This window comes from Sinocyclocheilus rhinocerous, unplaced genomic scaffold (assembly GCF_001515625.1).
Source record: "Sinocyclocheilus rhinocerous isolate Xijiao unplaced genomic scaffold, SAMN03320098_v1.1 scaffold449, whole genome shotgun sequence".
NCBI lineage: Eukaryota > Metazoa > Chordata > Actinopteri > Cypriniformes > Cyprinidae > Sinocyclocheilus > Sinocyclocheilus rhinocerous.
The window spans coordinates 1,458,004-1,471,679 of NW_015652285.1; the positions used below are offsets into that span (position 1 = coordinate 1,458,004).

At 36.9% G+C, this 13,676-nt stretch overlaps 1 protein-coding gene across 1 annotated transcript in view; it reads right to left on the bottom strand.

Moving 5' to 3' along the window:
- The window catches only part of ttn.2 (titin, tandem duplicate 2), a 163,180-nt gene that overhangs the window by 84,520 nt on the left and 64,984 nt on the right, over positions 1 to 13,676 (bottom strand). Inside the window, exons 57-82 of the mRNA XM_016520236.1 lie at positions 13,335 to 13,379; positions 11,375 to 13,012; positions 10,852 to 10,896; positions 10,283 to 10,681; positions 9,884 to 10,153; positions 9,527 to 9,802; positions 9,296 to 9,435; positions 9,028 to 9,154; positions 8,655 to 8,921; positions 8,288 to 8,554; positions 7,825 to 8,088; positions 7,555 to 7,694; positions 7,342 to 7,468; positions 6,816 to 7,082; positions 6,444 to 6,710; positions 6,062 to 6,328; positions 5,801 to 5,940; positions 5,249 to 5,375; positions 4,262 to 4,404; positions 2,807 to 2,930; positions 2,305 to 2,571; positions 2,110 to 2,207; positions 1,770 to 1,938; positions 1,413 to 1,679; positions 1,026 to 1,292; positions 654 to 932 (exon numbers count right to left, since the gene is read on the bottom strand). Coding sequence (XP_016375722.1) covers positions 654 to 932; positions 1,026 to 1,292; positions 1,413 to 1,679; positions 1,770 to 1,938; positions 2,110 to 2,207; positions 2,305 to 2,571; positions 2,807 to 2,930; positions 4,262 to 4,404; positions 5,249 to 5,375; positions 5,801 to 5,940; positions 6,062 to 6,328; positions 6,444 to 6,710; positions 6,816 to 7,082; positions 7,342 to 7,468; positions 7,555 to 7,694; positions 7,825 to 8,088; positions 8,288 to 8,554; positions 8,655 to 8,921; positions 9,028 to 9,154; positions 9,296 to 9,435; positions 9,527 to 9,802; positions 9,884 to 10,153; positions 10,283 to 10,681; positions 10,852 to 10,896; positions 11,375 to 13,012; positions 13,335 to 13,379 — 6,687 coding nt within the window. The remainder of the gene's footprint in view (positions 1 to 653; positions 933 to 1,025; positions 1,293 to 1,412; positions 1,680 to 1,769; positions 1,939 to 2,109; positions 2,208 to 2,304; positions 2,572 to 2,806; positions 2,931 to 4,261; positions 4,405 to 5,248; positions 5,376 to 5,800; positions 5,941 to 6,061; positions 6,329 to 6,443; positions 6,711 to 6,815; positions 7,083 to 7,341; positions 7,469 to 7,554; positions 7,695 to 7,824; positions 8,089 to 8,287; positions 8,555 to 8,654; positions 8,922 to 9,027; positions 9,155 to 9,295; positions 9,436 to 9,526; positions 9,803 to 9,883; positions 10,154 to 10,282; positions 10,682 to 10,851; positions 10,897 to 11,374; positions 13,013 to 13,334; positions 13,380 to 13,676) is intronic.

Sequence of the window (13,676 nt, forward strand, 5' to 3'; positions counted from 1 at the left end):
AAATATTTATTATATATAAAATAAAATGAGTATAGTGCATTTTCTTTACAGTACATTTAAACTTCTATAACTTTTTGATACTTGAATTTTTTGAAAAAATTCCACTTTTGCAATAATCTTTTCTTCTTTAAAAAGAGACCAACCTTAGGTCTGTATTCCAAAGTGTTCATAAATTACAACAATTTAAGTTTGGACAGTGCACTTTCATGCCTATTTTAAAAAATGGGGGGTGACAGTTAAGGGGTTAACACAATAACAAACAAACAACTTCATGGGTACAAACATAAATATTTTTCCAAAGTATAACACAAATAGTGAAAGAAATTTCGGTCTGGTCAACCGGTTACAATATAAGCAAATGTTTGTAAGCATGTATACGTAAATATTTGTGGTCATACATTCATAAACATAATACTAATTTCCGTTGGCGTCTCTGTATAATCTTTAAATGTTTATTTTTTTTTCATTTACTGTTAAACTAATACAAAACGGTCCACTAAATGCCCATTCAATAGGAAATTCATGTTCATTTTCATGGCAGACGGTTCACGAGAGATTCCCTTTTATATAAACACGCTTGCTTTGAAATATATATAAACTATTTTCTTGCAAGAATTGCTATAAAAAATAAAGCATATCAGTGCGTGTCATACCTTGCACAGTAATGTTGGCAGAGCTCTTTGCGTGTTCACCACGTTGGTTAGTCAGTGTAATGGTGTAGTTGGCCTCATCTGATTTTTGAGTGTCTTTGATCCTCAGAGAGAATACATTGTCCTTCTGGACCATGATGAACTTGCTACTTTCAAATAAAGTCTCATTATTCTTCAGCCATTTGGCTTTGGCCCCCTCAGTGTTAACTTCACAATTGAGGACAGTCTCTTGTCCTTCATTTGCCTTTATGTCTCTTAGAGGAGTGATAATCCTAAGCTTTTCTGTAAAACAAAAAAAAAGAAAGAAAAATCATCAAATTTTCATATTTATATCATAATTTTTCAAAAATATACAAAAAAACATACTATACATACCAAGCACAATCAGATCAGCTGAGGCTCTTGTGGTTCCAATGAGGACTACAAAGCCACCTTCATCCTTGAGTTCACAATTTTTGACAACAAGAACTCTCTTTTTGCCCTCAGAAATTATGTCATATTTGTCATCTGATTGAAGTTCCTTATCTCCTTTGAGCCATTTCACTTCATATGTGTCTTTGGAGACAGAGCACACAAATTCTGCCTTTTCACCTTCAACCACCTCCTGGTTTTGAGGCCTTGCAATGAACTCAGCGGCAAGTTCTAAAGTAAAAAAAAAAATAGTTACAGTATTAGGTCAATCACAAGCATGGAGCAAGTTTATATAAACAAGGTATGAAATACAAGGTATGAAGTAAAATTTCAAGGACAAGACAGTCTCACCATTAATCCTTAGGTTCCCTGTGGTTTGTGAGGTGGGCAGTTTGCAGTGGTACTCTCCGGCATCATCCATACGGAGGCCCTTAATAATTAGGATTCTCTTTTTGCCATCTGCAATATGCTCATATCTACCAACTTCAGGCAACTCTTGGTCACCCTTGTACCATGTAACCTCTGCACTGGGTTTGGAGACTTCACAAATCAGTTTAACACTGTCGGTTTCAGTGCCTTCAACATTAGCCAAGTTCTTTGTGAATCTAGTCTCCTCCTCTGTGGTCAGAAAAAGTCATGCAAATCAGTATACTGTTCAAAGCAAGTTGTTGAAGCCTGTTTAGACTAAAAATGAACAGAATAATTTACCAATGACAGTCAGCATTCCAGAGGTTTTGGAAGTCCTGGCATCACATTCATATTCTGCTTCGTCATCAAAGACAGACTTGCTTATGATGAGAATACGTTTGACTCCTTCAGAAATGATCTCATATTTCTTGCCTTTTCTGATTTCATTACCATCTTTGAACCAGCGAACCTATTCAAAGAGAACAATGGAATATATTGATGAATGAACTCACAGTGATCATTTTCAAAAAGTCAGACAATTACACAACATGTCTAATGTCTAACATCTTACCTATGAATTATATAGATATACATTTAAATGTCAATTAAAAAAAGATTAACTGAATGGTAGACAACAAACCTTAGCACTTTCACGAGACACTTCGCATTCAAATCTGGCAGATTCCTTCTCTTTGACCTCAACATCATGGAGTGGCTTTGAGAACTCAACATGTGGAGCTGAAGATCAAAAGGCAATCATATTCAGTCTTTTATTTTTTCATTGCAAGTACTATTTAAATTCTTTGCTTTTGCCTTTTCATTCTGGTTGACTTACGTTCAACATTTAAGAAGGCTGAAGTCTTGAACTGTTTAGCATCGCAGGTATATGTCCTTGAGTCATCAAGTGTGCAGTCATGGATAAGTAGTTTTCTTTTACGGCCATCAGCAACCATGTCATATTTCTTGGTTTTGCGAATTTCTTGTCCATCTCTAAACCACCTGACCTCTGCTTTCTCTTTGGAGACTTCACACTCTAGTTCAGCGGTGGCTTCCTCTTCTACAGTCTGGTCCTCCAGAGGTTTGGTGAATTCAACCGGAGGTTCTGTGCAACAAATGTATTTGTTTTATTGCAAATTCACTTTTTAACAATATTATCATTTCCTATGATGATATTTGAAGACAGACTAATGATATAATGTTTTTCTTTTAAACAGTAAATATCACTTTCTTAGCACAGACATTTAAAATGTTTTTGACAATCACCTGAGCTCCAATAAGAGCACTAATAATTACCAGCAATTAAATTAAATCTGCATTTGTGAACAAATGGCACCCACCATTTACAATGAGTTGAGCCTGTGTCACGAAGTCCTTTGCAGTGAGTTTTACTTCTCCTGCCTCTGTCAGTTTCACATCCCTAAGGGTCAGCGTGTGAGTTCTGCCTTCTGAACGGTGCACCACCTGTGCAATTCAAACCAATTGATAAATCAAGCACACTTGCCATGTCAAGGGTGGGGGAGGCTATTTACTGCCCCTCTGCAATAGACATCAACAGCTGAGCACTAGGAACTGTTCTCATTTTCACACCTCTGCTTCCTCTGTCCCAACTAGTGCCCTGGAAGCCAGTTTAGACTCATTTGGCTTGTGTAACTTGTGTAACAAATAAAGCTATATGAACAGATTGAAAACAGTTGTATATGATTTGCTTACAATTAATATCTTCCTTAAATCATCAATCAAAATAAAAATAAAAATAAAACAGGCTGAAAAAATTACAAATTAACATAACATGATTTTTTTTGTTTTAATTTTTCAGTTCCATTTCCAAAAAAATTCACTTATGAATGAGAAATGTCATGTTGTTAAACAACATTATAATGTCTTTATATAATAATAATAATAATAATCAATAAAATGAAATATATGTATATCTGTAAACCCAACATTGAACACGTTCCTGAATATAATGCAGAAGCTAGCAAAAAATAAATAAAATCTGTCCAAAAATAATCAAAACTGTTAAAAAACATAATAAAACTGAATTATGGTTCATTAGTGCTTTTTTCAACTTGTTTGTAATCTCTGTTCGAAGAATCAAGTCCTCACACAAACATATCAGGAATACAAACAGAACTTGAACAGCTGTTGTCACCAAAATGTGTGGCCTTTTACTAAACCCATTTGCTACACGGCACTCAGTTTAATAAAAGTATCATGTAAAATACATAAAATCCAAAGCCATGACTGAAGGCCTAACTCGCACACACTGCAAATTATATGACAAACACATTTAAATGCTTCTAACAAAATGCATAAATAAATAAATACATACATACATAGCTACATGTAAATACAAGCTATGTCTGTAAAAAAGGCCTCTTGCCACCTGCCATTGCACATAGAGTCTTGAAGCAGTTAAAAATAACCAGAGGAACGCTTGCAGAGCAGAATAGCCCTGTGTGTTATCTTAAAACCCAGATCAAATGCTCAACTGGTATCCTGATCCCCAGGTCCTTATATGAGGAAAGCATTTAACTGACAGATGTAAAGAACTAGCATGCAATATGTAGAAAAAAGCTAAATAGTTGTTTAGCAGTTGTTAAATATTCCAAACGTGTAATCCTAGATGTTAAAAAACAGTTTACTACATTTTACAACAGTTTAGTGATCATCTAAATTTATTGATTCAATTAGTGTATACAAAATAGTGACACCAACAGTTAATTCTTTATAAATTTCCCAGAAACCACAAATGACATTTTAAATTTACACTGGACAACATGCACACTTACTCTGTCACTTGGTTCCAGCTTTGTACCCCCTAGGAACCATTCCACAGGTATGCCCTCATAAGACAGTTCGCAGTCAAAGGTTGCTGTCTCTCCCGCTGTCACTGTTACATCCTTGAGAGACCTCAAGAGGCCTATCACTCGTGCTTTGGATTCAGGAGAAGACATTGTTAGTCACCTCCAAGACCCAAGAGACACTCGTAATCCTTTAACTACAAATTCTCATAGCGCTTTCCCGCTGACAACAGGCCACTGCTCTGGAGCTCGTAAGCCTCCAGGACAAGTGGAATCCAGCAAGACAGGGACTTGTGTTGGGGGCCTACTTCATTTGCATATTGCGTTTCCTTAAGATGTATATGGTCAGAAAAAACATTTGGAGGTAGGTCTGTTAAGCCTCTGCCAATCACTGACAGAGACTCTCTACATATGGAATGCAGCTTCTAAAATAACCGCAACATCTGATTGGCCACTAGCCCACCCCTGTTATGACATCCTGCTAGGAAATCTGTTACTGTCAATCAACCTGCTGGACTTCTCCAGGAAAAGGAGAATGTTACTTAAGTGTTACTTAATTTATAAAATGAAAAAACTAAATAAATAAAAAAAAAATCCCACATCATGCTTGAGGGTTGCATGTCATAATAGTGTATCTGCTTGTTTCTAAAGCAAGAATATTAAAAAGCTAAAAAAAAAAATAAAAAAAATCAATTGATTGGCTGCCAAACCTGTCTCTAACACATTAATCCCTGCCATAATAAATACTTTTCACACCCTGTTATCACTACATGGCATCTGTCAGAATAATTTATGAGCTAATCATAAACTGCAGTGACTAATTTAATTTCCTTTAGTTCACACACTTTGTTTCAAAGCAACACATATCAGCTGCCTTTGTTACACAATACTAATTGTTTCTGGTATGTCCAGAGAGATATAATTTCTCTGGCTTGTCCAAAATATGCAAGAAGGCATCCTATTCATCATTCTCACCTTTAACTCTGAGCTGAGCACTTGATTTAGCATTAGCAGCACTGAAGTCCACACCACCAGCCATATCCATGCGAACATTGTAAAGGATAAGCATGTGCTTCGTGCCTTCCTCCTTAATTTCACAGTCCTAATAAATGAAATGAAAAATATGATATGAAAATATGAGAATATGTCAGCACAGAGAACTATTCACCGTAATTCTGAAAAAAATTGCACAATTTAGCACAATAGTAAGCTCTTAAAGGAACAGTTCACCCCAAATGTAACCGTTCTAAGCCACAAATGACTTTATTTTTTTGTTTAAATTTCAAGCTTTTTGTTACACATAGTGCACAATTACTACTTACTACTTCAAAGATATAGATATTTTTTTTTATCCAAAATTTCTGTTTTTATGATGACAGAATTAGCATTTATTATGTGAACTATTCCATTTAATACAATTCAGAATTTTAGAATTTTTTAAAAATCTTATTTTAAATTTGATAAACATTAAAATGTTCAAAAAGCATCTGTAAGTTATATTTGGTGTTTAGGAGCAACATAAATTACCGGTGACTGGTGCAGGGCCTCTCCTTTGAGTTTCCAGTTACCATGAACATCCTCCTCAGTGATTTCTGTCTCAAAGCGAGCAGTCTCTGTCTCTGTGACCTCCACACTGTACAGTGGACGGGCAATTTTAATATCGCGCTCTGCAAAGAACAGGAGAGGAAAGGTAAAGTTATACGAGTTCATAGTAATTTTATCAATTTTAATCTATTAATCGATATATGGATTAATAAAACAAACATAAAATACATAAAAAATACATACCTTCAATGTTAAGCTTGGCTGCTGTTTTGTCAGAGCCGCAGTCACATACATATTCACCAATGTTGGCCTTCTCTGCCTTCTTCACTGTCAAGATAAGTTTCTTTCCATCAGCCTTGATGAGGACGTTCTTAGAGGGAGTGATCTCCTTGCCGTCTTTGAACCATTTCACCTGAGCAGATGATTTGCTCACTTCACACATCAGGACAACCTCATCCTTCTCAACTGCAGTGTAGTCCTGCAACTTGGTAGTAAAGTAAGGTTCTCCCTCTGTTGATAAACAAGAGGGTTTTAAGTTTAATTTAATGTTTATCAGTACAATTCAGCATTCAATATTTATCTGTATGATCCTTTAAGTGTGTCTACAATATATTTAAACACCTACCAAGTACAGTGAGCATTGCCTCACAGGTTTTCCCAAGGGCCTCAGCTTTAATTAGAGAAGTGTCATCAATAGACACCTCTTTGAAGGACAGAGTATGGGTTTTGCCATCCTCGGACATGTGTACCACTTTACTTGGATGCAAACGCATGTCATTCTTGTACCAGGTGACTTGAACCTTTTCATGAGAGAGCTCAATGCTGAATTCTGCAGTCTCACGCTCTTTAACGGTGACATCTTTAATGGGTCTGACAAACTCAAGACGGATGCCTGGGGAAAAATGCAAGCACATGATTCAATCTGGCAGCAGTTGTATTTAAAAGTTTACGAAACAAACATATTTTTAAAATAATGTATTTATTTTCTCCCCCTTACCCTGGATAACAAGTTTGGCAGATGTTCTCTTGTCCTCAGCCTCAAACATATACTTAGCCTCATCCTCATAGGCAGCAGATCTGACCACCAGAATGTGTCTTTTGCCCTCCTGAAGTACCTCAAATTTATCATCAGTTGTAATCTCCTGAGATCCTTTCAACCAACGGAAGCTCTTTGGTTGTCTTGAGATCTCACACTCAAACCTTGCATCATCTTTCTCATATACATGCACATCAGCCAGAGGTGTTACAAAAGTAATGGGAAGCTCTGCAAAAATACATAAAGAACATCCCTTTTAAATAATACACAAACAATCCACCAACTCAAATAACATAAAATACTCAATATATATATATATATATAGAGTCTAATTGCTTTAAGCTAGTTTCCCCCACAAGTGAGGAGTCAGTTATTCCACACTTTTATTCAGATGAGGAAGTGGTCAGATGCCAAAAAGGTTTTAAGAATCACTCAGAATCTCTAGAATCAAACAGTGGATTTAAAGTAAAATTTAGTCATAAAATACCTTTCACTTTTAGATTGGCAGAGCATTTTGCATTGGCACCCTGGAATGAAACCTCTCCAGACTGGGACACTTTACAGTTGTACAAAGTTAAGATGTGCTTTGCGCCATCCTCAATGATTTCAACATCCTGTTGCCACAAAGACAAAAATACAGTTATGCCATTCATACAAAAGTTACATTTGTAACCATTTCAAATAGTTTTAGTAGCCTTACAGGTGATGGGGAGATGATTTCTCCTTGCAGCTTCCACTGGCCATGGACATCATCTTCAGAAATTTCCACCTCAAAACGAGCTGTCTCACCATCGAACAGCTCAACACCATACATTGGTCGTACCACTTTGATGTCACGAGCTGAAATTAATTAAACCCTGAATTAATTATTTAAACCTGTAACTGCTGAAAGATTGCGTGCAGGTGTGTAGGGCACTCTGGGAAAAAAAATCTGCATTTACATTCCATGGGCATAACCTTGATCACTGACCTTCAATGTTCATCGTGGCCGAAGTCTTGTCCGTTCCACAGTCACAAACATATAATCCTTTTTCTTTTTCCTCAACTTTCTTGATGTTCAGGATTCTTCGTTTGCCATCAGCTTTCATGGTAACCATCTTGGAGGCTTTAATTTCAGTCTCATTGTGGAACCACTTCACAGGAACATCTTTGCTGAGCTCGCAGTCAAGATTGACCTCGTCTTTCTCAACTGCAGTGTAATCTTGCAGTTTAACTGTGAAGTAGGCATCTCCCTCTATATTAAAATGTAAAAAAAATTAAGTTTAGCGAACCTATAATGTACAGTTTGTGAGATGAAACAGCTTGTATACCAAAAAACTGATGTTCACTAGATTACAGATTTCAGGACCACTTATCTTACCACCACCACTACCACCATCATTATCATCAAAATAATAATAATAATAATAATAATAATAATAATAATAAGTTACCTAGCACCGTCAGGTTTGCTGTTGTTGATAATCCTTTAGCCTCTGCTTTTATTTGGCAAGTATCATCTAGAGTGACATTCTTGATTTCTAATATATGTTTCTTTCCATCAACATGCGTAAGTACAGTTCTGCTCGGATGCAGTTTTGTTTCATTTTTGTACCATGTCACTGGTACATTGTCATGGGACAGTTCAAGCTCAAACCGAGCTGTTTTACCTTCCTTAACAGTTTGATCCGATATCGGTGAGATGAATTTCAGCCGCATACCTATAATGTGTTTAAAAACCATTTTAGCTTGGTGATTTTGTGAACAAAACACAGTTTTCAAAGGACCCCATGACGACTGAAACATAGCTTGAAAACTTACCCTCAACTGTCAGTTTGGCTGTTGATGTTTTACCCAACACCTCAATAGTATATTCTCCCTCATCCTCAAATTCACAGTGGTTTATGACCAACATGTGTTTCTTTCCATCATCAATGATATCATATTTTTGGTCTGGTGTTATAATATCAGATCCTCTCAACCACATGACTTTAGGCACATCTTTTGTGATCGTGCATTCAAACTTTGCCTGTTTCTTTTCATGCACAGTAACATCCTTCAATGGGACTGTGAAGTCCATTTCAATTTCTATGGGTGTGAATAACAGTTATCACAAGTTATTTTTCACCCTATTTAGCTTATAAATACTGCATTTCTTGTTTCAGCATGCATTTTTGGCTCATCAACGACATACCTTTGACCGTTAACATTGCAGTAGTGATAGCATTCAAAGCTTGGTAGGAGACTTCTCCAGCCTGGTCAAGTTGAACATTTTTCAATGTAAGGAATCTCTTATTTCCTTCAGCTCTGATATCACACGTCTGGGAATTAAAAAAAAAAAAAAAAAAAAACCAATATAAAAAAAAAAAATTAAATAAAATCAAACGTCTGGGAATAAAAAAAAAAAAAAGTAAAATAGCCTATATAAAATAATGCATTTTTTCAACTATATACAATCTTACCGGTGATCTTGTCAGAACCTGCCCTCTAAGTTTCCATTCTCCAGGCACATCATCTTCTGACATTTCAGTATCAAAGCTGGCCTCCTCTTTCTCAACCACCTCCACACTAGCAAGAGGCTTCAAGATCTCAGCTTCACGCTCTATATTTATGAAAGACAAAAATAGTATTTAGGGAAATACAAAAACAACCTTTAGCAGTAAGGTAATAAATGCTAAGGCTGCCTAACACACCTCCAAGAGTGAGTTTTGCTGCATATCTGCGGCCCTCAACTTCTATGGCATATTCTCCAACATCACCAGGTTGAGCATTCTTGATTGTAAGCGTGATATCTTTTCCATCCTTTTTCACCTCAGTCTTATTTGTAGGGTCAGTGGGAATTTCTTCATCTCCCTTGAACCACTTCCAGTTAGGAGTATCCTTGTACAGTTCGCACTTGAATGTGGCAGTAGCCTTTGGTTTCACATGCTGGTCCCTCAAAGGTTTTGTTAACCAATCTCTGATTATTTCTGCAAAGGTAGATATTTTGTTTAGTTATGTTTTGGTAAAGAACTAATATAAATAACCATGAATATTTTCCATATGCATACCAATGACTTTCACATTGGCTTGTGTCTTGATGTCCTCGCACTCGCAAGTGTAAACACCGGCATCATCGTCATTTGTGTCTTGGATTGTCACAGAGCGCTGCAATCCAATAACACTGATTTGAATTTTGCCAGCAATTTGCTTGAGTTCTTTTCCGTCCTTCTTCCAGACAACATCCCTGTCTTTGCTCAACTCGCAGGTTAAGTACATTGGCTGTCCCTTAATCACAGACATTTCCTCCTCCAGATTCTTTGTGAACTTCACTGGTAACTCTATCAAAACGAAAAAACAAAAAACAAACAGAAGGACATCTCAATTCATTGGGTAGTATTTTTTGAATATATATTCGTATAAGACTAAGCTTGTATATTCACAGTTTTTACTCATAATCAATGCACTACCTTCAACAATAAGTTTAGCTGTTGAGGTCTTCTCATTTTTGCCAAGCTTTGCAACACATGTGTACTCCCCAGTGTCTGAAAGCTGTACATCAATGATGGCCAGTTTGCGGTCTTTGCCATCAGATGTGAATTTGTGCTTTGGACTCTCCCTTAGATTGCTTCCATCTTTCATCCAGGTGGTGATAGCAGTAGATGGAGAGATCTGGCACTCAAATACAGCAGAGGAGCCAATGGACTCCGCCTCCTGCAACACAATATCTTTGAGCTCCTTCACAAAATTCAAGGGGACGGCTTTGAGCTGGGCACCAAATGGTGATTCTCCTGGAGGCTTATCACCACCAGCACCAGGCTTCAGCCCTCTACCCCTTCCAGCATCACCAGGAGATGGAGTTTGTCTTGCTGTAATGCAAAAAGAGGTTTAAATGGAACTACTACTTCTGCAAATAGTAAGCACATTACATACTGATATACATATATTTGTTGCTGAGCTGTCATGACTAATGTATAAAGCAAAGCTTAAAATGGCTGAGGGAAAAAAATCATCAAAATAATTTAATAAATAAACTTACGTCTTAAGCCTCTGCCCCTTCCAGCTTCCTCTTTAGGCTTTCCCTCTGAACAAACAAAAATCTATTATTTCCAATTCATGGAAATGGAAAATATATTTTAAGTTAAATTAAAATGTCCAGTACTGAAGAAAAAACACTTAGAGACAAAAGGTAAATATTAAACATGGGAATGAAGAGTCATGAAGATGATAGAATCATGCTGCCAATTAATGAGAAGTTAGATGACAAATTACAATCCCAACGCAATGACCATTCTTTCCACCAGTGGTTATATTCCGTAGATCAATGAAGACACACAGATAAACAACAAACAAGATGAAAAGACATTAAAATACAACACACATGCCACAATGAAGATTGAAGAAGATGAAGAAGGAGGAAGACAAGATTTAGCAGTTTATGTGGATGGACATGGATGTAGACATGGAAATTATCTGGGGTGAAAATAAATAACAACAGGGAGATGTTTCCATAGCATGGAAAATGAGGCATTCTTTGGTGTAGTTCACAGCCACCCTCTCACCTCGTCTACCCCCTGGCATCCCAGGAGTCTCAAGTGCCCCTTCCTCCAAATACCTTTCTTCAGAGCCTTCTGAGCCATAACTCTCTCGAGAAGCAACCTCCCATCCCCATGCTTCTTCTTCATCTTCATATTCCGCTTCAAATTCAACCTCAACCTCTTCTTCAAACAGTTCTTCTTCAAACTGAGTTGACACTTTTCTTAACTCTACAGCTCCAGGAGACAGTTCCTTTTTGACTGGAATCTCCTCTTTTTCAGGGATCTGAGGAGTTTCTTCAGATTTGTCCTCCTTAGGTGAAACCTTCTGAGGTACTTTCTTCAAAATAACAGCTTCAATCGAGTCTTTGGGTGAAACTTTCTTTGGCTTCTTTGCTAAATCCTCACTAGGCTTCCTCTCCACTGAGACTGGTTCAGTTGGTTTTGGTTTCTCAACCTTAGGCGAAGGAATCTTTTCAGGCTCTACTGCACTCTTTGCACGCTCAACTGGTTTTAGAATTATGTCTTCTTTCTTCTCAGCCTCTTTGGGTAAAATACCCTTTTTGGTGACTATTGGCTTCTTTTCATCCTCCTTTGGTGTAATCTCCTTCTTTACCGGCGTAACCTTTTTAAGCGGTGCCTTTTTGTCTTCTACTGGTACAATAGCTGGTATCTTCTCAACCTCTTTACCTTTATCTGGAGTTTCTTGACTGTCAACTCTTTTTGGTGGAATACTTGGTTCTGTTTTAACTTCATCTTTTGGTGGCCTAGTAAGTGGTGACAACTCAATTGGTTTTCGTTCTTTTGGCTCTGGAACCTCCTTTTCTTTTGGTGATCCAGCTGAAGGTTTCTTCGGAATTGGTTTTAGTTGAACCACCTCAGGTTCCTGATCTTTAGATGGAATTTTACCTTTACCTTTAAATAATTTCTCTTTAGGCTCTGTAGGTGCTTCCTCTTTGGGAGGTCTGGTTACAGGTTTAACAGCAACTTCATCAGGCACCTTTTTGTCAGGAACGGAGGGCACTTCTTTTTTCGTGAGGACATCGGGTTCTTTTGGCTTATCATCCTTTTCAGGTCGGTCTCCTTTCTGAAAAGTAACTGGTTCCCTACTTCTGTCAAAAGTTAAAGATTCTCTTCCTTTTTCTTCTTTTTTGGTGTCTTTTTCGGTTTCACTTGGCGGTTTTACAGGTTTCTCAAATGGCTTTAATTTGACAGATTCTTGTTCTTTTGTGTCTACTGGTAACTTTTTAACCTTTTTCAGAGCTAAGCCAGGCTCCTCTGGTGTATCCTTTTTTGGAACCTTTCCAATTGGTGTCTTTTTCGCTTTTTCTTCTAATTCGGTTTCTGGTTTTATTTGAGGTGGTGCTTGCTCAGGTTCATCAGGCATCTTTTTGTCTACCTCAGGTTGGATTTTCTCAACTCTCTTAGTCACTTCATAAGTCTCAAAATGCATTTCTGCCTCATAACTTTCAGTTATCATAACTTCAGTATGAGCCTCAGCATACACTTTGGGACTCTCTTTATATTCCTCCTCTTGTGGTTTGAGCACTTTCTTCAGTTTTACCATTTCCTGATCTTCGTCTTTATCTTTGGAAACTCTTGTAGGTTTCTTTAAGGTGGGAATTTCAAATCTTCCCTCTTCTTGCTTCACTTTAAGAACTTTTCCTTTAGATTTGGAAATGTATGCCATTATAAAGCGAACGATACATAAAAAACAACCATAAACACAGCACATTTAACACACTGACATACTTTTGCCAGTACAACAAACTATTTCAAGACAAAACATAACAAAAGACTAAAGGACACAATCAATAACAGACAAACTAACAAGATGATACTGACAACATTCAATATATTTCAATACACATAACAAAATTCCAAAAAATATCATATAACACAACTGAAGAGAACATATAATCTGAAATGGCTCTGCCATCTGTGAGAAAAGACTTTAAGTTTTAAGAATCTAATTTTTTTTTCTTACCTTTCTTTCCTGGAGCAGGTGCAGAAACTGGTCCCTTTTCACCATCTGATTTAGAAAAGTTGTCACAAATAGTTAAAATAATTCACAATAACAATATTTTGTTATGTAGTGCAAAGAAATGTGTCGAAATGAAATATTGGAAATGTGCAGAAAAAGCTTTGGGGCATTTTTTATTTGTAATGTGAATCTGTTTTGGTATACATATTTTATTGTCTTTTTTGAGTAACTGTTTGTGAGTTAAACTGCTGAGAGATAAATAAGACACGTCTTTTCATTAAGTGGAATGGGGGATGCTGTGAGGATCACTTAATAGCTTACACATATCAGAAGCACATACAAGAC